This window comes from Colobus angolensis, unplaced genomic scaffold, assembly GCF_000951035.1.
Source record: "Colobus angolensis palliatus isolate OR3802 unplaced genomic scaffold, Cang.pa_1.0 Scaffold85, whole genome shotgun sequence".
Classification (NCBI taxonomy): domain Eukaryota; kingdom Metazoa; phylum Chordata; class Mammalia; order Primates; family Cercopithecidae; genus Colobus; species Colobus angolensis.
Window position 1 is genome coordinate 1,314,745 of NW_012122376.1, and position 22,884 is coordinate 1,337,628.

The window sequence follows — 22,884 nt, forward strand, 5'->3', positions numbered from 1 at the left end:
GCAGCCTCCTCCTAGGCCAGGTTAGACGGGCAGAGGGGCACACCCTTATGGCTTCCACACGACTGGCAGGAGCAGAGGTGAGAGCCGTGTCCATTGAGAAGAGAACCTTCTGCCTTCCTTGTTTTTTTGCCACCCCAGATCCAGCCAGGTAGGCCCTGGAGAAAGCTCTCTATGTCCAGGCCTCTACAGCTAAATCACACACCCAGTAACCAAAGCCCTCTCTTAAATTAGCAGCTGAAAAGAGGCCCACGTGATCTGCAGCCCGAGAGCCCTGTGGGTTTGGTGATGGGGAAGCACTCAGCTGGGGCTCGGCTCAGCTCCTGTCCATCAGGAAATACAGCCATGCACGGGACGCGGGCACTTCCCATCTGGGCTCCAGATCAGACACAATGAACAGAGAGGATTAAAAACAACGTTTGAGGAAGAGGTGCATAGACAAATGTGTGTCACCAAGCACTTTAACAAAGCAGAATAGAAACAGCAGCGTCTGTATTTTACAATCAAGGATGCAAACATAATATGTCAGACACCATGAGTCTTTTAAAATAACATTTTATTTTTCATTGTCAATGATTAACTTTTGAGTCTATTAGAAGAGTATCATGATTATAGTGAATAAAAAAATAGATGAGAGAATACAAATATTAGGTTATACAAAGTTAGTTTTTTAAAAATCATTGTCCACCAAAATTTTCAGGACTTTGGAGTTCTGAAAAAAAAATTTAATTTGTGTGTGTGTGTGTGTGTGTGTGTGTGTAACACTTCCAGCAGTTAAAAATTAAGAACACATATGGAGAATCATTTGTGGACGCCTATTATAATAAACAGAAGGACCACAAAAATTAAAACAAGTTCTAAGAACCGTCATATATACACATTTCTGTACAGAATGAGGACAAAAACAGTCCCCCCAATTAAAACCAGCTCTTGTGGGGCACACATTCTTTTTCAGAAAAGAACGAAAATTTATCTTCCTCTATGCACTTGTTTTTCCATTTGATTCAGTATTTTTAATGCTGTTTCCACCCCATAAGTTAGTAAGTGTTCAGTAGCTGAGAAATATCCTATTTTAAATTCTGCCAGAGGAAATCAGCAGCTTCCCTGGAAGGGCTGAACTTCATTGTCTGATGCAGGTGGGAGACACACCTCAACCAATGAAGTCACACCACCAGCCGGAACAGGAGGGGCTGGATAAAAATCCCACGGCAGTGAGCAGGATTCCTATACGTCGTCACTACACAGCTTCCCAAGAGTGAAGGCCTCGCCTCTCCTACTTGGCTGAGCTCAGGGCAACTGAGCTCTTTGCAAATGCAAGTCATTTGGCACAAAAAGAAAGAATGTTTGGGCAAGACTCTGATTCTCTCAGAGGCCCCCAACTCTGATAACCACAGTGGCACATCCCGGGCCCACACCCACCTCCCTGACCCACCCTGCTCCAGGACACTAAAGGCCACTCACTCCATGGTGAGAACTGAACTCCTCTGAAGGAAAAGCAATTGCACGAAATGTTAACATCACAGGCCCAGTGAGGTAAACAGCAGACTCAGGGGACACGGAAGGAGAGGACATGGAGACGGGGAGGGGCAGCGCACTCTTTCCGGACAGCCTTGCAACGTCACTGCACGATCCCGGAGTCCACCGATGTCTGCTTGCGAGTTGTCTTTGGAGGGGGAGGAGGCGGAGTTTTGCTGGGCAGTGGAGGTGGCAGATGCTAGAAAACATGAGGATGGGGAAGACGTTACATTCCTGATGTCCTGACAGAAAAGAAGCCGCCTCCAGGTGGGGTCTGACCTGGCACAGCCACTCCGCCGGAACCATCCTCTCCACGTGAGTTGGGCTCCACACTGTCTGACTCGGGGCTGGCAGGTCTGCTAGGCTCAAGACTGGGCTGCTATGGGCCCGGGCCTTTCTGACGCCTCTGAGCACTCTCCTACCGTGTGCACGGCCCCGAGAGGTACCCTTGCCCTTTGCGTGGCCTTTTTAAATCTAGATGCTGTCGACCAAGTTATCCATCTATTGTCTAAGGGATAAACAAGTCCTTAGAGGCACTCTCCAGGGGTGAGATGAGAGACCTTCTTTTGCTTTCTGAGCTTCGGGCAAAGGTTAGCAAGCTTTTCCTGGAAAGGGCCAGATAGGAAATATTTCCAGCTTTTCGGCAGGCCACACGGTCTCTGTTGCAGCCACTCAACGCCGCCGGTATGGCCGAAAAGCGGGCACTGACGGTGTGGACAGAAAGGGGTGTGGCTGTGTTCCAAGAAAACTATTCACAGAAGCAGGTGGCTGGTTGGCTGGCTTCAGCTCGTGGGCTTAGGTCACTTGAGATTCACAAAAAAGAACATTAATTTCCAATGTGAAGATAATAGCAAACCCCCTGCTGATGGGCCTGGCTGGAGTGTTACGACTGAGGGCAGCTGCACCCTATTGCTTTTGGGACCGTCATGCCCATCACACACACCTGATGTGCAGGAGACGCTCTGGAAATACGGGTCGATCGAATAGGAAAATGGATGAATGGGTGAATACATGAATGAGTGAATACATGAGTCAGTGGATAAATGAAGAAATGAACAGGTGAGTACACAAAGAAATGAATGAAGAAGTGAACAGACCAGGGTAGGTGGGAACATGCCACAGGCAGAGGAACCAGAATGAACGCACACAACACTATCATCTAACTTAAGGGTAAGGGTGGATTTTTAGCAGCCTCTCAGTGTGGGTTTGCATTTAGCTGAATGTGAGAAAAGAGGTTTTCAAGGATAGACAGTGACGCAGTAGTCTCTCACTCATTGCCCAGATTTCCTCCTGATTCACAGACAAGTAAATACAAAAATGACCGAGTGCTTAACACAGAGAGAATACATGTGGGAAGGTAAAACTGTTAAAGACATCCTATGAGTATATGACCTTATATTAAGGAAGGTAAAACAACAATTAAGTCTTTTTAAGGCTGGTTAGAACCGTTAAAAGAGACATCTATTTTGAGGTCTGATGAAACTGTTTGTTTACATGTGAAAGCCACACTGATAGGCCAATGAGGAGCAGGTAAGGACCAGACTAACACAGCCTGATACCAACATAGCACTGCAGATGACCTCTGTGCCAAATATGAGCATGTCAAAAGCTTCCCACCAATAAGCAAAATGATATCTCAGATTACTGACGGGAAGAGCCGTTTGGAAAGAAATGACAGTTTAGTGGCAACAACTAGAGACAGAGTTGCCTACAAGCCTGAGGCTGATCAATGAGAGTGACAGGAGGATATTGATCACACCCCCATCATGGCAGATGGATGATCATTATCCCAGAACAGCTCTCAGGGCCTGTGCAAAAGGAGGCACCCCAGGAAATGCAGCCGCTTCCGCCTAATGATGACATACTAACCAGCAGCGTGTCACCTGAGCATGCGCTCAGGCTGCAAGTAAATTAACAAGAAACAAAGAAGGAAGACACTTGGGTCATCAATCTAATTGAATTCACACCCCCTTTATAAATTGAGACAGAGCTAATCCATGTTATCCTTTACTTAATCAACTGTATGTGGCAGTGGTAACCCACAATGGTATATCCAAGAAATTGAGACAATAAAATGCTACCCCAGAGTTGATTTGTGACAAGACGAGGAATTGGCTGTAATTCTTAAGTTTAGAATTTTCCGTTTACTAGCGTAGGGAGACTAGGGGGAACATTCCTGCCTTTCCAGTAAAATAAAGAGACGAAAACATGACCAGTTAACGTAGCTGTTAGGGAAAAAATACGCCAAGCAACCCAGTATTCTTGCTAGACACCCCCGAATCTCGTTTTGCTCTCACAGTAGTTAGAAATGCCTGGGAAAGGTCAGGCTTCCATTTCTGCGGTGCCACAAACCATCCCAGCCTGCCAGAAAGCCCTCTTCACAGGGGAACCTAGTGCCTCTTCCAGGACCGGTTCCCCATCAAGGCGTCTCTAGGGAGAGGGAGCCTGTTTAAATGGCACTTGGGTCTCGGAAGCACAGTCTGCCTCTTTGATATTAAAGATGACTGCTTGTTAGTTTTCTGATCCAAAGGGAATGATGAAATACGTATGCTGTACACAAACACCCTCTCTCTTCCACTCCTCTCATAAGGGATGTAATGATCTTGCGGAACATGCTGGGAACAAGTCTCCATAAAAAAAAGGAAAAGAAACAGCATGTGGGATTTATATTGTTTATTAAAGAAAAAAAAAAAAAACAAACCCATGTCTCACCATGATGAAAAAAACAGAGCCACCCAACAATCTCCTGTTTTCAACGTTCTACAGGAGTTTTGCGGCCATATAATTACTTTACTGAGGCTGGATAGCAAAAAAATATGGCCAGCTGTCCAGATATGAAGAGGGATATTTTACTCTTCAGACTGTACTGATTTAATTGTCAAAGGCTGTGAATAACATGGCCCGGGGAGGGCTGAGCCTGGAAGCAGAAGTTCCCGCCATGGTTGAGCCAATCACTGTCCCGCCTCCATCCCACTCATGCTGCCCTCCTCACACGCCTGGGCCTGACACGAGAGGATGGGGCTGGGACCCGCAGGGCTGAGTGACGCCCGACAGCATCCTTGAGAACCAGGAGAGGAGAGGGGTGGATCTGAAAAGAATGTTTCTAGAACCGTCAACTGGTAACTGAGGTGCCTGTTTCAATGGCTTTTTATGACTCTGACTAATATTGTACGGGCAGGCAGGCCCAGGGTCTGTTCGGCAAAAGGCACGTTGGGTGGGAAGAATGACTAAAACGGTTGCTGGGAGGTACCAGCTTCAGGGACTCACACCAAAGAAGGGTTCCAGCGGGTTTCTTAGGCTTACAAAGGCCAGTGCTGCCAGAAGAAGCCAGGCTAGCACCCCCGAACTAGCACTGGGGAGGGGTGGGGGCACAGTGAGGGTGACTGTGCTCAGGAGCCAAACCTGGCTGTCCTCTGCAGTCTCCGTAAGGTGAGTGCCTGTCGACACCCAGGAGCTGCCAGCACCAGGTGAGGCTGCCTGGAGGGATGTTTGGAGATGAGAATGTTTGGAGATGAGCTTCTCCAGGGCCAAGCAGGTGCACAACAGGTGCCCGCCATACAGGGCGATACTGGCCAACCTCTTTAAAAAGTCAGACCTCTTGATAGAAAAGCTACTTCTCAAAAATCAAAATTTCATTAGAATTGCATTTGCAGTGGAATGATCTCCGTGGTGATGAAAACCGATGACAATCTTGGAATGTCTATCCTCTTCCTCTTTCTGAGGCATGATATCAAAACGTGCTTTTCGATGCAGTTATTGATAATGACACAGAGCCACAGATCTTACCCACCAGAGTCCTTGCTGCTTTGATACCTTTTGCAAAATCAAACCCGGCCCATCATACATGGTTTTCCTCACGTGCTCACTAGCCCAAAGTAAACCTGCTAATATCTGGAATGAGGGACTCATCCTACTTTGTGGAGGGGAAGTAATGAGAGGCCATGTTTCAGATTGCCCACTTACCTTCTGGTGTGGAGGTGGAGGTGGAGGTGTTGGCGAGCCCAGCAAGTCCTGGTTTTCCATCAAATTCCCGTAATCTGCCACGCTGCCTTTGAGAGGCAGAGGGGGTGGGACATCGGCCACGTCCGCCCCTGTCATGCCATTCAGCTCCAAGCCTGGAAAACCGGGATTTATTTAATATCAGCCCGACTTCCCCATGGAGCCTGACTGCTCAGGGAGCTGCTCCACGTTCCCTCCCAGAGAGGCAGGCACGTTTGTCAACAGAGCAGATGAGGGCAGGGAGGGAGCGAACACAAAGGGTGGGACCCTCTCCTAATGGCAATGTTCTAGAAAGAGAATAGCAAGTATCACGTGACAACTAAAACCGGAGCATGAAGCAAGGCACAGAGCCACTGTAGAAAGGGTGATGTTCACCCCGGCCTCTTCTGTCCTGCCTCGGGCCCCCTCCCTCGGGCCCCCTGCCTCGGTGAAAGTTAAACAGCTGGGTGCCATAGGACCGTCTCTGCTGCTGCTGCTGCTACTGCTTTCAAAGCCCAGCCAGGCCTCTACAGTCACCCCTGCAGTTATCACCTGGAGAGATTCGCTAAGCAAAGTCTAACACGGCAACCAGCCACCCAGCGTCCAATCTCTTTCCACAGGAAAATCCACAGTCGTATGAAATGAAGTTATTAGCCGTAGCAGTCACTGTGGCTGTTGCTTTAAATAAGCCAAGGGGAAGTACAATTGATTTTTAAAGTAAACTGGAAAAAATAGTCATTTTCAAATGGAGGAATAATCATTAAGACAGGATATTTTCTCAACCCTTGTTGAGACTCTTAAAAATAATTTGTTTTCTTTTATATTAAAGAGAGAAAAATTGACATTTTTACTGATGAGTCTCTTTTGGAGTTTTCTTCTAGGATTCATCTCATGAAAAATCCTTTTTTAGGAAAATGCATCCTAGGAAGGGCACAGTGTCAGCTTAGAGGGAAGCTCTGCCCTGGGGCTGAGGGAAATAAGGCTTCGGTGGGTGACTATCTTCATGATTGCTGCCTATTTGTTTGCTATTATAGTGGTAAGACATATGTGACATAAAATTTGCCATTTTAGCCATCTTTTAGGGGACAATTTGGTGGCATTAATCACATTGGCCATGGTGGACAACTATCATCATGATGTATTTCTGAAACATTTCCATCACCCCAAATGGAATTCTGTACTCATTAAACAGTAACTCTCCACTCCTCCTTCCCTCCAGCTCCTAGTATCCTCTACTCTACTCTCTTTTTTTTTGAGATGGAGTCTCGCTGTGTTGCCCAGGCGGGAGTGCAGTGGTGCGATCTCAGATCACTGCAACCTCCACCTCCCAGGTTCAAGTGATTCTTCTGCCACAGCCTCCTGATTAGCTGGGATTATAGGTACACACCCACACACCCATCTAATTTTTGTATTTTCAGTAGAGACGGGGTTTTACCATGTTGACTGGCTGGTCTGGAACTCCTGACTTTAGCTGATCCACCTGCCTTGGACTCCCAAAGTGCTGGGATTACAGGCCTGAGCTACGCCTTTCTGTCTCTATGAACTAGCCTTAGATCTTTCATTTAGGCGGAGTCATACAATATTTGTCCCTTTGCGACTGATCTATTTCACTTGGCATCATGGTTCTGAGGTTCATCCATGCTGCAGCACGTGTCAGACCTTCACTCCTTTCTACGACTGGGTAATATTCTATTGCACGGACATTTCTTTGGATGTACATTTTGTTAATCTGGCCATCAGTTGATGGACATTTGGCCTGTGTTTGCTTATTGGCTCTTGTGAAAAATACTGCTACGAATATTAAGTATCTGTTTGAGTCCCTGCCTTCAATTCTTTGGAGTACAGGCCTAGGAACAGGACTGCCGGTTCATATTATATGTTTATTCTACACTGAACTTTGGAGGAACCACTAAATTGTTTTCTGCAGCAGCACTGATGGTGCCTGTTTTCAATATTAAAATAGATTTTAAACACATTTTTAGAAAGATCATGTAGTAATAGTGCAAGGATGTGAAGATGCACCCTCCAAAGACGTATCCAGTGCCCAGAAAGCTCTCTGCCTACTCAATTAAACTCATGCATCCACTCCTGGAGCCAGCCTCCCCACCCACTGACAGTCTCCAAAATCATGACTGCTCCCCTTTCAGCAAGAGGAAAATCAGGAGCAGAGGACAATCACTCACTGCCTTGCACAACCCTCGCCACAGGGCATGGCGCTCTCCTGCCTGGAACCCCTCTCTGTGCCACAGGAAGGAGAGTGGGCTCCCCAGTTGTGCTGCCATCCTCCCCCCAGCACCTTCTTCCTGCCAAGATTTCTCCTCTCTGCTGGCTCTGAATCTAGTGGTGAAAAGCTGTCTACCACTTAGAGTAAGTTGAGTAGAGTCTTTCCAAAATGCAGACCTCTTAGGGCCACCCAGAACCTCAGAATGTGCCTTATTTGGATTTAGGGTCTTTGCAGATGTAATCAGCGAAGGATCTCAAGGTGAGATCATCCTGGATTTGCAGCGGACCCTATATCCAATGACTGCTGTCCTTCTAAGAGGAGAGGACACAGACAAGGAGGCCACGCAGAGATAGGGGCAGAGAGGGGAGTGATGTGGCCACAGCCAAGGAGGGCTAGGGACTGCTGGGAGCCACCAGAAGCTGGAGGGAGGCCTGGGACAGGCTCTCCCTTGGAGCCACCAGAGGGAACCAACTTGCTACCTCCTTGATTTCAGAGTTCTGGCCTCCAAAACCTTCAGAGAACAAATGTCTGCTGTTTGGAGCCACTAGTTTTGTGGCAACTTCTAGGGTAATTTAAACATTGGTCAAAACTAGAAAAATAAGCTGTGCCCCTTAGCTGTTGCCAGCTGCCTGGAGGTGCTTCTCCAGTGCACAGCCCTAGACACAAGCAGGCCCACGGCCTCCTGCAGCTGTGTCCTGGGATAGGAAGTGGGGCAGTTCCACGTGCCTCACAGGTTCCCTCCACATGGACCCTGGGACAGACCCTGCACTTTCTGCCCCTCCAGCGCTGGAGATCTGGGCTCTGGGTTTTGGCCTGATTTGTGAAAGTCCAGACTCTACCGCCCGTTCCAAGGGACACTCCCAGGAAGCCAGGTGTTTATCTAAACTCCCACCCTCTGCTGCAAAGGGAGGCAGGAAGCGCTTCTAACCTCGGAGCCTTCAGCCAGGGGAAGTCACGGAGCTACAGCATGATACGTATCTGGGGACTGTTCCACTTACTTGACTGCATGCTGAAGCTGAGCTTGGCCCTTGGTGTAACCGGAGGAGGTGTTTGCTGGGAGGACGGTGACGAGGGGGACACTGAGAAGCGCCTTTCGCTTCCAATGGCGTTGATCACCTGGCTCTTCGGTCTCTGGGGCCGCAGGGGACTTATCTACATTGAAAGGAAAGAAAGAGCACAGGTAGGGTCTGTTATGGGCCGAGTTGCATTTCCACCTAAATTCCTATGCTGAAGTCCTGACCCCCATTACCTTAGAATATGACCTTAACTGGAAATAGGGTCTTTGCACATGATCAAGCTGAGGTGTGGCCTGTTAGTGGGCAGATTGTAAGACATGAACAGGAAAGGTGGACGGGGGAGGAAACTCTGGAAAATCTCATGCCCCAGAGACCCCCACAAAACACACATGCTAGGTGTGAGCAGAGGGCAGGGGAATACCTAGGCAGGAGGGAGTGCCCTGAAACACCCCATAAGACACCCAGTAATTGCTCCCTCTGCAGCTAACCTGTTACAATGTAGCTGGCTACATGCTGATCAGGAGGGAAACAGGGCAAGGGGTTAATTCCTAAGAGATACACTCGCACAGTAAGTACAGATTTGACCCCAATACGACCTTTTTGGGGTGGCGGTAACGAGCAATGCTGCCATTAGGTAGGATTCCTATTGATCACTGAGCCCGAGTGTGCACATCACCTAGCAGCAAGGGAAAGTCCCACAAACCTGGGCGGGAACTAGGCAGGGAAAAGGTGGAGACTTAAGACAGCTGGGAAAATAGACAAAGACAAAGGGAGAGGCTTAACACAGAGGTGGGAGCTTAAATCAGTCCAGTATAAAAACCACAACACAGAACTCCCAGGGGCTGCTCTCCACAGGGTCAGCCTGCTCCTCTCCTGGAGTCTACGCTACTTTTATTTCCTTAATAAGCCTACTTCACCTACTTTTCTAATTTCCCTACTTTACTAATTGGTCTCTTGGCTGAATTCTTTCCTCTAAGACTAAGAATCAAGGACCTGCACACTTCCCAGTAACAGGTCCTAATCCAATAGGACAGGTGACCTTATGAAAACGGATTGGACACGGACACGTATTCCATGGCAGAATTATTCCCAGGTGTGCTCAGCATGCTTTGGTCTCTTTGGTGTGTACCTGAAAGTCTAGGAACTGGCTGAAGGATTTTTGCTATTCCTTTCCTTTGCTTCTTCTCACATCCTAGGTCATTACCAGGCAGGGATTCTTTTTTCTCTCCTTTTCAATGCATGTTTTCCTGCTCATCTCTGGCTTTCAGAGGCACTTGACTTTCCCCCACCGAAGCCCTTTCCCTGTTTGTTCCATCAGTAAGTTGTATGTATATATTTCTTACAGGTTGCTCATCAGGCTTTGGGGAACAGGAGCAGTGACAGAATACTCTGAGGCAGGAGTAATTAGAAAACTTATTAACCCAGCCAAGATGATTTCAGAGTTCTGGCCTCCAAAACCTGCCAAAACCTTGGGGTCAAGATTCTCCCCCAAGGAAGGGCAGGCAGGCGAGTGGGCAGCTTCGGCTTGGTGCTAGGTCTGGGGGCCTGGCGGATGGGCTGTGCTGGTTTGGGTGAGCAACAGAGCAGGTAGGCTTCAATGTCTGCCCCAGGAGGAGTCAGCTGAGCCAGGGCCAGTCTGGAGGTTACTGAGGCTGGAAGGAGGAAATGGGAATCAGGCTTGGGAGGAAGATTCAGGCCCTCTGGCAAATGAGTGACAGAGCCAGGCCAACAGGTCTATTTCCAGAACTACACCGTGCTGTTGGGGGAGCCAAGTGCCCAGGAGCTGCACCTCCTCTGAAGAAATGGCCTTGTTCCAGGCAGAACTGCCGTGGGAAGTCAGGAAAGGCCGGGTGAAGTGCTGGGTCCTCTGAAGGCGAATGTGCTGGCAAGAGAGATTTGGGGTCTGCTAAGGTGCTTCTCCTGGCTTCCCTGCCTCCCAGGGCGGGCACATTCTGATTCAGAGACCATGAGGAGGCTGGCCTGCTGAGATGCAAATTGAAGCCTGGAGGCTCTGGCTGGAGAGGCTCAGCTAAAGGTCAGGAAATTGTTGATGATGCAAATCAAGTAGGAAACCAAACCCAGCCCCAGGGGTGAGGAGGGAAAACCTTGGCAGAAGCTGGGGTGCAGGGGAGGCCAGCATGGGGGAAGGGCAAGGAGGACACTACAATAGGGGTAAGCGGGGGTGGGGGATGGGGAGGGTGGCTGATGTTGTCCCCAGGGAATGGGTTGCTCCTTCTGCTCCTGTGAACCTCCTCCCCACCTCCCCTGCTGCATGGCTGGTCACAGGCACGCAGTCGCCTGCTAGGAAACTTCAGGTGTCTGACTGTCCTCACAGACCTTGCCGGCACCCGTCCCCTGGAGGAGGTGGCCTCTGTGTAGACAGACCGGCCGCTGGGCTGGACCAAGAATAGGAAGCCTGTCCCCAGTGGGAGGTTCGGATTCCCCGCCTCCTGGTGCTGGAAGGCTCAAGCTGACACTGGGCCAGATGCAGAGAAGCCCCACCAATGTTCTGTGCTCTGACCTTGGTGAGTTCCTGTGGATTTGCTGAGGGTGCTAGGGCCAACCGTGGGGAAGCAGCCCTTGTGGTGCTGCCCCTAGCCCTGCTGTTTGCAAGGATCCCAGAAGGATGCTTGGGCCACCACAGGCAGGGACAGAAAATGCACTGTGCTGGCTCTGTGCCTGTCACGTGTGTGCTTGTGTCTTTGGACTTTTCACACAAGTCAGCTGTGATCAATCCTGCCACTTGGCACAACTTCTCTGAGGCCTCCAATTTAAGCATCTTAAAACAGAGCTTAAATTAAAATGTATGAAAGACTTGCATAGTGTCCGGCACTAAGTCATATTCAAAAATGCTTCTGTTCATTCCCCTACCCAGCTACGATGTTTTGAGACTTGAGAAATCTACCTGGGGCTTGAGAGAAGGAGACTTCAGCCAACCTCTGGGGTGGTGGGCATCCCAACTTCCGAGAATAGCAGACAGAGCACGCTGTGTGGTCAGGACCCCCTCAATCTGCTGGAGGCTGAGCGTCTGGGTGCTTCGGGCCAGCCTCCAGCCAGTGCCCCCTGAGGGCTGACATCCTCGGCCACCCTCACGGGAATTCTCCAGCCTCGCTGCAGCCACAGGCTGCAGAGCAGCGCTGGCCTGCTGGATGTCAAGTCATGGCTGGGGGGTTTGCCTTCCACCTCTAGATAGCCAGGTAGCATGTGACTGCTTTCTGAGTGGCATAAAGTATAGATAAAACGAACTTTCTGGGTTTTAAGTTACAAACAAGCAGTGCAGTATGTCTAACCCTCTAATCACAGCCCGCCGGCTGCCCAGGACTGAGACAAGTGAACACCCATCCATTTCCAGGGAGGGCAGCTCCAATCCTGACTTTGCCTTTGAAACTGACAGCCCACGAGAACCCCTTCTTTATTTTTGTTTCCAACTACAGCTAGCACTTTCAGAATCAAGTTCGCTCTGGAAGTGGGCTGTGTCTCATCTTTGCACTCACACTCTGATACAGCTTGTCTCCTCCAAATCTCATGTTGAAATGTTGGGGGTGCGGCCAGTGGGAGGTGTCTGGGTCATGGGAGCTGACCTCTCATGAAGGGCTTGGTGCTGTCCTTGCAGTAATAGGGGTAATGAGTGGGTTCTCATTCTATCAGTTCATGTGAAACCTAGTTATTTAAAAAAGCCTGGAACACGACCCCCTGCCCATACTCTCTTTCTCACCATGTGACATGTCTGCTCCCCTCCCCTGCCTTCGGCCAAGAACAAAAGCCTCCTGAGGCCTCACCAGAAGCCAAGCAGATGCTAGTGCCATGCTCATACAGTCTGCAGAATCATGAGCCAGATCAACCTCTTTTCTTCATAAATGACGCAGGCTCAGTTACTGCTTTACAGTAACACAAAACAGACGAACACAGACTCCGAACGTGGTGTACTTCTGGGAGGATCAGCTCTCAGGCCCAGCCCCAGGATGAGAGCCGGCTCCTTGGTCTCACCACCCTCACATGCTCACAACTGTGGACGAACGCGACTCACTGGGACCTGTTTTTAAGGTCAGCTCAGCAGCACGGGTCACGTGAAGTCCCTGTAAGTCCTTGTGAAAGACGGCCAGGAGATGGAAAGGTGCAGCAGATGAGACAGAGCAGGTACCCCAGGAGCAGGTGCAGCTGCTGGGGCCTGGTGGGAAGAGGTCTTTGGATTCTAGTTCCGCTGATTTTCACACTTGGGCCATAACTAGCTTACAGGTCCAGTCAACACGGGGCGAGGAGAAGGCATTAGCGGACATGGAGGACTGTTTCCTGACAACAGAAGGACTCCTGCTCATCTTCTGGGATATCAGGACATGTGTAGGAAACAAGTCCAACAGAGCCAGAGCGGCAGAGCCTAGCAGCAGAGCGGCCCTGCCCCAGGCCCTGCGGAAGCTGCACCAATGCTAAGCCCAGCTCTGCGGCTCTGGCTGTCCTACTGCCTTGGGACATTCGAGGTTAGGGGAGGAGGACCCCAGGTTTTTGAGTTGCTAACTTACAACAAGTGCAATCAGAGCCCACGGTCAGCCCTGTTGGCTACAGTCGGGGCAAAGGTGGGTCCCTGAAGCTACTGCAGAGCGAGGAAAGCTACCCTGTCAGGTTACCGTTTCCGAAAGGATCACAGCCTCAGACTGCTGCAGGGAAATGTCGGTGGGTTTAAATTCTTTCTCAAATATCTCTTGATGTTTGCTGTTCCTTTTTTCCTTCTTCTTGTCCTTCTTCTCCTTCTCCAGGTCATCCTTGTCCAGCTTGTCCTGGGACCTGGAGTGCATTTTCTTTGGCAGGAGAGGCTCCAGAGCAAACCTAAAGGAAAGGTCAATGATGTCTTAATAGGAGAGCAATTGCTTTCCACCCTCCAGACACGTGCAAAGTCACTCACAATCCATCGAAGACATTTACAAGGAAAGCAATGATTTAAAAGGGAGGCCAAGGGCGACTTCAGATACACAGTCACCAGATGCAAGGACTGTGCTTCAATCCCAACACAGACAAACTGTGAAAAAGATAGAACACTTAGCACCATAGGGCAAATGTGAAGTCTGACCGGATATTTGATGATGACATTAAGGAACTGTTCATTTACGATGGGAGGATGGTATTTAGGGTATATTTCAAAAGGGGAACCCTTGTCTTTTAGAAATTTACATAGAAATATTCTGTCTATTTTTAATGGGGAAAAATGGACATCAATGCAAAGAAATATCTGCTACCTTAATCCTGAGCAAGGCTCTATGATTACAGATAGACGGTTGTTTCCAGGTGAAAGCACTTTGCACGGCTCGGTCAGAAGCAAGCCAGGGCCAGCTCACAGGTGCCCTGAGGTTTCCAGCTGGCAACTGAGCTGGAGACAGAAGACCTGCATTCTAGCTCTGCCACTTGTGGGTGACTCTTGATGTCCTCGTAACCTCTGGCAGCTGTTTCACTTATAAAAGGGTATAAAGACACCACCACCCTTCTGCCTACCCCACAGTTGCTGTAAAAACACATTCGTGGTTACGCCATGGAGTAAATGCATCTTAGGCTAGTTTCTAAGGCATGTACCAAAAGGTTAGCGTGCATGCGCAGCCACACACGATTGTGATTTGTCACTCCAACACAAGACTGGCATGTCCATCCTGTTTCTGGTCCTAGAAGTCTTATCAGGAGGTGGAAGAAACTGATCCAATTCTAAGACTGGCGTCTCATCCCTAGAAGCTCCTGCTGTGAGGAGGAGTCAGGAGAGACGGTTGAATGGATGAAGGCATGGGCCCGCCTGAAAAACCGTATAGCACAACTCACATGGAAGGCAGGGCTGTTACTAGGATCTTACATTTTCAAAATATAGCCTGCTCTTTGGAGCTCTGAGTCCTCACAGCAACTTCCAAACCTGACTTCCTTGACCGCCTGGAGAAGAAATTGGTTTCTTCAAGGGGAGCATGATTTCAACCGAAGAAAATTTAGCCAGCCAGTCATATTTTCATCCCAGCTCTAGTTTCTCTTACATGTATTTCTGAATGGGACACTTGGAAGGAAGCCGCTGTTCTCATTAAGAAGGCCATTGCAGGGCCGGGCGCGGTGGCTCATGCCTGTAATCGCAGCACTTGGGGAGGCTGAGGCGGGCGGATCATTTGAGCTCAGGAGTTCGAGACCAGCCTGACCAACATAGAAAGATCCTGTCTCTACAAAACATACAAGAATTAGCCAGCCATGGTGGTGTGCACCTAGGATGGTTTGAGCCTGGGAGGTAGAAATTGCAGTGAACCGAGATTGTGCCATTGCAGAGCCAGGGTGACAGAGTCAGATCCTGTCTCAAAAAAAAAAAAAAAAAAAAAAGAAGACGGCCACATTGCAACAATCTTGCTCCCCACTGATTTCCTCACTGCTGATTTCCAGGTTGTGTGTCCCATACTGGGGAGTCAATTGAACCAGGAAGGGAAGGATCATTCGCAAAACTGTGCTTAAATCCGCTGAAGATGCAGACTGCCCAGAGGAAGGACCACCACCTACTCTTTGCTTCTCCCATCTAATGTGGCTGTGCAGTAGGATGTGTTGCAGGAACATACACTATGTAAACAGTAATGGTATTAAATCTAAGCACTTCATCAATAGCTGTTAACGTCTCCATAAGACAGATAACAGGATATGATGTGCCTCTGAATGGAAGAACAGACAAGTACCTACGAAGTCATCCCTAAATCAAATCTGAATCTGATCAAATCGCTGGATTCAACTACCAATATGCAGGGAATATGGAGAATCAAGACACGAGTTAAACAATGTGATAGGGCATGCTATCAGCAAGGTCCTGATGGTGGGGACCATGACAGGATATGCAACCCAGGATTTCCCACAAATAAACTACAAGGGAGAAAAGGGGACTGAAAGAGACCTAAAGAGATAACATCCACCAAGTGCGACGTACAAGGTGAGGACCTTATTTGGATTTTGCTTTAAACAAACTAAAAAAAAGACATGACAATGGAAAATTAACACTAATATATTATTATAATAATATGGAATTCCTGTCAATATTTTTGGTGTGAAATAAACTATATTACTATAGTTTATATAATATAACCTAGTTATGGTTTTAAAAAAGAGTTCATACCTTTTAGAAATTCATATTGAAATAGCTATAGATAAAATGATATGATATTTGAGATCTGCTGGAAAATATGATTGATACAGATTGAAAAAAAAGATTAGTTAAAACCCGATCATTGTCAAGACCGGCTGTGGGGCATGGGGGCCTCATTATACTATTCAGCCCACTTTGTATATATCTGGAATTTTTCTTTTTTTCTGAGACAGAGTCTCACTCTGTTGCCCAGGCTGAAGTGCAGGGGTGCAATCACGGCTCACTACAGCCTCAACCTGCCCAGGCTCAGGTGATCTCCCACCTTAGCCTCCCAAGTAGCTGAGACTATAGGCATGCACCACCACACCCAGCTAATTTTTATATTTTTTGTAGAGATGGGGTTTTGTTACGTTGCCCAGGCTGGTCTTCAACTCCAGAGCTTGAGCAATCCACCTGCCTCAACCTCCCAAAGTGCTGGGATTTTAGGCATGTGCCACTGGACTCAGCTTTGAAATTTTTCTATAATAAAACGTTTAAAAAATAAAAAATGATTGATAAAATATACCAGTATTGACTTAGATCATTAAGGCATTTTGGGACATCTGGACTTTTCGCACTGGATCTATAATACATCCATAACCATTAGGTGTGAAATCTTTTATTTATTATAAGCAACAACCAAACATTTCATGATTTTATTCTAGGTTTAGCAGAACTTGAGATAATGCAGGTAAGAAAAGGATTAGTAGGTGCTGTTTAGCTCAGGGAGAAGACCCCGGTTGTGAAATCCTGATGCTTGTACAAAGAACTCAGAGAAAGGCAGGTGGAGTTTTAAATTTTCACATTATGAGAAGCAACTGCCTACAGGATGAACTTTATTCTGCACATAACCTGTGACATTTGAGACCAGAGCCTCATTTTCTCCACGTTAGTTAGCTAGCAAAGGGTGGTAACCCCAAGAATGAACACAAATCTGGACTGTAATAAAGATGCCTTCCAGTTAAAGGTTAAACAAATGCCTTCTGGGGAACAGCTGGCAGCCCGAGTTCACATGTGCAATTCACTGCTCTTCTATCTAAAACCTCCCCATCAATTTCCACCCCAACCCCTATGTTCCTAGCAATATAAAAACCTTTCCATAACTAGCTTGGGGATTTTCTCGGGGAGAAGTTGAATTAAATTTTTTTAGCAATCTTGCTGTAAGTGACAAGCACACATGATTTAAATACCTCTAAATTGAGAATTTCCATATGGACTTGGCCTTATAAATATCAGATGCTGATAAAAATTACTGTTAAGAAAAAATGTGGGGATAGTTTGCAGTTATCCATCGGGCACATCAGTCGTTGGCAACAAAGGGCAGTCAGAGTTGAGCCGACCCTTGGGGTTCTCTGGAAGTTTGTGTCTATGTGTTGAAGGGGCCAGATGCCAGCGGGTTTGATGGGGTGATGGATTGTAAACCAAATGGGATTGGACATACAAACTGTGCACATTGGCAGTAAAACAATTAGAGGTTCTTCTGTGTTGTTGAAATTGCATGCAACCTTTTTTTCTTTTTGTAGAAGAACAAACTTTACATGCTTGCCACTCAAAAATACAAAAAAAAATACCAATGTTGCAGTTCTCTTTGCAATAATCTGAGCTACTGCAAGGGTCACAGTGTGTGCTCAATAAATGTTAACTATTGGGTACTCAAGAGCAAAAATGCATCTCCGAAGTGGCCCTGTAGAAAGAAGGTGGCCCATGGGTACTTAGAATAGTCAAAATCATAGCGATAGAAAGTGGACATTGGCCGGGCTCGGTGACTCACAACTGTAATCCCAGCACTTTGGGAGGCCGAGGCGGGCAGATCACAAGGTCGGGAGATTGAGACCATCCTGGCTAACACGGTGAAACCCTGACTCTACTAAAAATACAAAGAATTAGCCAGGCGTGGTGACAGGTGCCTTTAGTCCCAGGCTACTTGGGAGGCTGAGGCAAAATAATTGCTTGAACCTGGGAGGCGGAGGTCGCTGTGAGCCGAGATTGTGTCAGTGCACTCAGCCTGGAGAGGGGGACTCCTTTCAAAAAAAAAAAGAAAGTAGACATTGTCAGGGTGTCGGGGTGCGGGTAAAGGAGAATGCGAAGTTAGTGTTTAATCGGTATGGGAGGTAAAAAGTGGAGAATTGTTAAGTGGGTACAGAGTTTCAGTCTGGCAAGATTAGAGACTTCTGGAGGTGGACGGTGGTGATGGCTGCACAGCAGTGTGAACCTACTGAATCCTACCGAACTGTTCACTTTAAAATGGTTATGATCGCCTGAGCTTGGGAAGTGGAGGCTGCAGTGAGGTGTGATTCCACCACTGCACTCCAGCCTGGGTGGCAGAGTGAGAGTCTGCCTCAAAAACAAAATTTTTAAAAAGGATAATATGCCTTTTATTTTCCAGAGTTGTCCTAAAAAGTAGGGACAGATGGTCATTCTCAGAAGCACTCACTTAAACACCATTTCCCTTTAAAAGGTAATAAACCTCACCAGAAACAAAAATAAATGAAAAATTTGCTCTCCAAAAAAATGAGGAAGGGAGAAAAAAAAAAGAAGGTGGCCCAGCCATCCATCATGAAAGCCTGACTCTGTGACAGTTGGCTTGGCAGAATGGTGTCACGGGTGGACAGTGCAGGTTGTGTCATGCTCACACCACACCAGCTCCTGCCTGGGCATGACCCTGGAGGTGATCAGGAGATGAAAAGTACAAAGTGCTTGGCCAGCAGGGAATGTACCTTGCTTCTTCCCAGGGGTATCCAGTCTTTTGGCTTCCCTGAGTCACTTTAGAAGAATTGTCCTGGGCCACACATGAAATACACTAACAATAGCTGATGAGCTATATATATGAAAAAAAGAAGTCACAAAAACATCTCATATTGTTTTAAGGGAGTTTATGGATTGGTGTTGGGCCACATTCAAAGCCATCCTGGGCTGCATGTGGGCCGTGGGTTGGATAAGCCTGTTCTAAGCCGTGCTGAAGAGGACTGAACACTCACTGGAGGTTCTAAATTAGATGAAAACTTTACCCAAAGTGGTACCCAAAGAGAGGATGCTTTTCTTAACAACTCACAAGACCTCAGAGTAATACTGGGCACTATGGTCAGAAAGTCTTGGAGGTTCTCAGTTTCAAAGATAATATTGATGGACACAAAATCCTCAGTTGTAAGAAAATAAACCCAGGGCCCTGGGTGGCTCCTTCCAGATCCCCCAAGCCCTCGCTACTCAGCCCAGCCCTGCTCTGAGCTTGACTCACCCGTCGGAGCCTGGCCTGGAAGGGGTGCTGTCTGATGAGAGGGAAGAGACAGAGGCCACAGACAGAGGCCGGGATGAGGAAGGCATCGTGAAGGACCGCACCATGGACCGGGGGCGGCTGCCTCTTCTATCGTCCAGACTTGAGGGCTGAGAGCGAGAAAGAGAGAGAGAAGGAGACTTGTTTGATGCCTGTGCCCGCCATGGTCAGACTCCTGAGACAAAGTGATCTTAGCAGTGTGGAATCGAGACCATCATCGTTTAGACTTCTGTAAACAGTACATGTTCTTGTTCTGAGTGGAAGACAAAAACAATGATTATTTTGGAGTATTTTAAAACCTAACCCAATACTGTGAAAGCATCGGAAGGAACCTTCTTAGCCTTTTAATACTCAATGCAGTTTTCTTCAAAAACCGCGACATATCAATACATTCCAAAGCCACAGGAGAATGTGCTGACCAGAAAGTTTAATGTAGAGTAACACCTAGAGAGTGATTGAAGAGGCTTTCGATCTTTAGATGAATTCTGTATATCTCTGCACATTGATAGACTATACAGGCCATCATAATGCATGAATCCATAATGACTGACCTCCTGTAGACAAAAATAAGATGCTCCTGCTGCCTAATTAAAAGTACGTTTCCTTTCTGCAAGTGACTGATGCCGTGGAGTAGATGAAACCACCGCTGACGTTGCTAAAGCTTCTCCCACGTGCTAGGTAGTGAACTAGTGATGCATTGTGCCAAAAAAAAAAAAAAAAAAAGGATCTCTAGACAGACTTTTCCATCTTCTTCTTGACATATTACTGAAACAAGTGTCCTTGAAATATAGCATGTGTCAACATCTAATTACTTAGAAAATTCTAGTGTACCTGCACCCTGAGCCAGATGTTGGCACATCTGGGACCGCAGCTGCTGCACAAGGACTTTCCTTTAACCTGAGGATGTGGAAACTAAATTTCTGTAGGGCACTTCCTCTCTGTGTGGCGTTGACTTCCCCACGCTGCAACCCCACCCCACCCATCTCATTCGGCCAATCACCGACAGAAGACCTGCTGTGGACCATGGTTCTAGCCCTCCAAGGCCAGAAGCGGTAGATTACAGGTAATATTCATATAACACCACTTCCCCATCTGAAAAGTGGGCCTTTTACGTAAAAGTGGGCCTTTTATTTGATCCCAAATAAAAGAGCATTTGATGTGTAAACTATCTCTTTAATAATAAAAACTTCCAAATCGTAAAAGGGCAGGAATTGGCCCACATTTCTGTAAAGCGGTGGTCCCCAACTGTTTTGGCACCAGGAATCAGTTTCATGGAACAGACAGGTTTTCCACAGACTGGCAGGGGGTGGCTTCAGGATGAAACTGTTCCACCTCAGATCATCAGGCATTAGATTCTCAGAAGGAGTGTGCAACCCAGATCCCTCACATGCACAGTTCACAATGGGGTTCATACTCCCATGAGAATCTAATGCCGCCGCTGATCTGACAGGAGGCAGAGCTCAAACAGTAACGTTCCCTCACCCGCCGCTCACCTCTAACTGTGGGCCCAGTTCCTAACAGGCCACAGACTGGTACCAGTCCACTGCCTGGGCTGGGGCCCCCTGCTGCAAAGGACCAGGTAAGCATTTTAGGTTTGCAGGACATATGGTCTCTGTGGAAACTGCCACACGCCACCACGACAGCACAAAAGCAGCCACAGACAATACAGAAATGAATGAGCATGGCCTGCCTGCCAACAAAACTTTATTTACACAACCAGGCCGGGGGCCACAGTTTGCTGACGACTGACTCTGAGTGACGTGCAGCTGGGATTTGCCAGCAGAGAGGAGCTGGTCAGTCTTGGACTTGCACCAATGATGGTGCCAGGGGATAGCTCCATGGAGTTGTTCATTGTAATTACTCTGCCTTTAGAAGAAACTAACAGGGAAATGGTCGCTTGGGGATTATCCCCAATTGTGAAAACTTTACCCCATAGTTAATCTCAGAAGGTGACCTTAGGTCTTGGCTGAGATGTGTGAGTATGGATTTCAAGGAGTAAAGGAAGGGGGTTGGCAGGAGGATGACTCCCACCAGGAAGGACAGAGGTTACTCTCGGGGTCCCATATTTGCAGGGCACTCCCTGGGTGCAACCAGGGATTCCACTGGGTGGTGTGACTCATAATTCCTTCTTGACTGAGCAGAGCCTCTAGAAATCAAGACATCAGGGCTTTACTTTTGTTCCATCTGGTGCAATTAGAGTCTCACCCAGTCCTGGCAGGTGTGACTCCAGGGCCAGACACTGACTGAAAGCAGGGCTGGTGGGTAGGAGTTGGGAATATTGGAACTAGGCTAGAATTGGGGCCCTGGCACTGAGAGTGTGACCCTCCATAAAACCCGGAGCCACTCCGAGCCTCAGCTTCCTCCTGAGCATACAGGCAACAGTCCTTCCCGCCCAGAGGGCCAGCATTAGGACTAAATGAAATGATGCCAGGGACACCCACAGGGCTCGCTACCCTGATGGCTGCTGCTGTCTTCACGGCCTAAGCAAACACTCATTCCAGCTCTCTGACCAGGAGCGACCCCCTGGCCCTGCCTAAAGACCCTGAGTTTTACATCGCTGTCTCCCTCCCGGGTGAGTTGTAACGTCCCACCTTGAGCCAGCCACAGGCGTTTACTGCCCAGAATCTTGGATGGGAATGGGCTGGGTTGAGGGGGTTGGCTGAACTTAATCACAGGGACCCGTGCTGTACAAGGAAAGGGGAGAAGCAGGCACCCTTCATCGTGATCTGGAATGTCCCTTTCCAGATGCTATACAAATGCCAGTTACAGCCTGAAAACCCACAGAGGGCGACACATGGTCCCTTGCGGAGGGCAGGCTGGGGAGGAGGGGCTGAGGGGGCAGGCAGGAGATGGGCAGGCCCAGCAGGGAGGGTGCAAGTGTGGTGTTAGAATCTTGGCCGGCCCTCAGAGGCCACAAGACTGAAGGACACAGCTACACCGACAGCTCTGCGTCTGAAACAGAACCCTGGTCCCTGGCTGTTCTTGTAGGCCATGCCATACTGCTTCTCTTCCCAAGAACTCCAGCACATGGAACAGGTGAAGCTAAATGCTCCTGCTGAGGCAGGAGCTATCAGCTCTACTTCCCAGTCAACACCCCTCCCAGCAGCCTCTGAGGAACCCCGGGGTCCCACGGATCCCAGTTAAGAGAACTACTGAGATGGGTCCCCCTGGCAGCTATGGAGGGAAGGTGAGAGGAGAAATCCTGGAAGCTGGGGGCCAGGTCAGGGGCCAACTGTGATGGCAAAGATGGTGGGGTGAGCCCCAGCACCACCAGGGGATACCACGGCTAGAACTAACTTGAGGGAGGAAGGGTGACTCCTGGGTCCCTCCCGGGTCTGGGTGGCCAGTGGGTGTTGTCACAGTAGGTGGGGAGGGAAGACGGGGACGGTGGCATGTTGAGGTTATGGCTCTCCATGGTGTTGAGTGATGAGGTGGACAGGAGTAGAGACTGCAGAACCAGGATCAATTTCCCTGCTCCTAATCGGACTTGAAGAGGTAGATGGTTTGGTAAGAAACCTAAAGCTCTTTTTCACAAGCCTGAAGGCCAACACCCATGCCTCCTGCACACTGTGGGCCGGTGAGGGCGCGGGGGTCAATGCGGAATGTGGCACTGTGGGCCGGTGAGGGCACGTGGCTCAATGTTGCACGTAGCGCTGTGGGCCGTGAAGGCACGTGGCTCAATGTTGCACGTGGCGCTGTGGGCCGGTGAGGGCACGGGGCTCAATGTTGCACGTGGCGCTGTGGGCCGGTGAGGGCACGGGGCTCAATG

General features: G+C 48.5%; 1 protein-coding gene across 2 annotated transcripts in view; it reads right to left on the minus strand.

Moving 5' to 3' along the window:
- Nucleotides 1-535: 535 nt before the first annotated feature.
- The window catches only part of DOCK1 (dedicator of cytokinesis 1), a 489,568-nt gene continuing 467,219 nt past the window's right edge, over nucleotides 536-22,884 (minus strand). For both annotated transcript variants that reach the window (XM_011930180.1, XM_011930179.1), the window contains exons 47-51: nucleotides 19,080-19,225; nucleotides 13,353-13,551; nucleotides 8,713-8,866; nucleotides 5,476-5,627; nucleotides 536-1,711 (exon numbers count right to left, since the gene is read on the minus strand). In XM_011930180.1, the coding sequence (XP_011785570.1) occupies nucleotides 1,616-1,711; nucleotides 5,476-5,627; nucleotides 8,713-8,866; nucleotides 13,353-13,551; nucleotides 19,080-19,225 (747 nt within the window). In that variant the 3' untranslated portion in view covers nucleotides 536-1,615. The remainder of the gene's footprint in view (nucleotides 1,712-5,475; nucleotides 5,628-8,712; nucleotides 8,867-13,352; nucleotides 13,552-19,079; nucleotides 19,226-22,884) is intronic.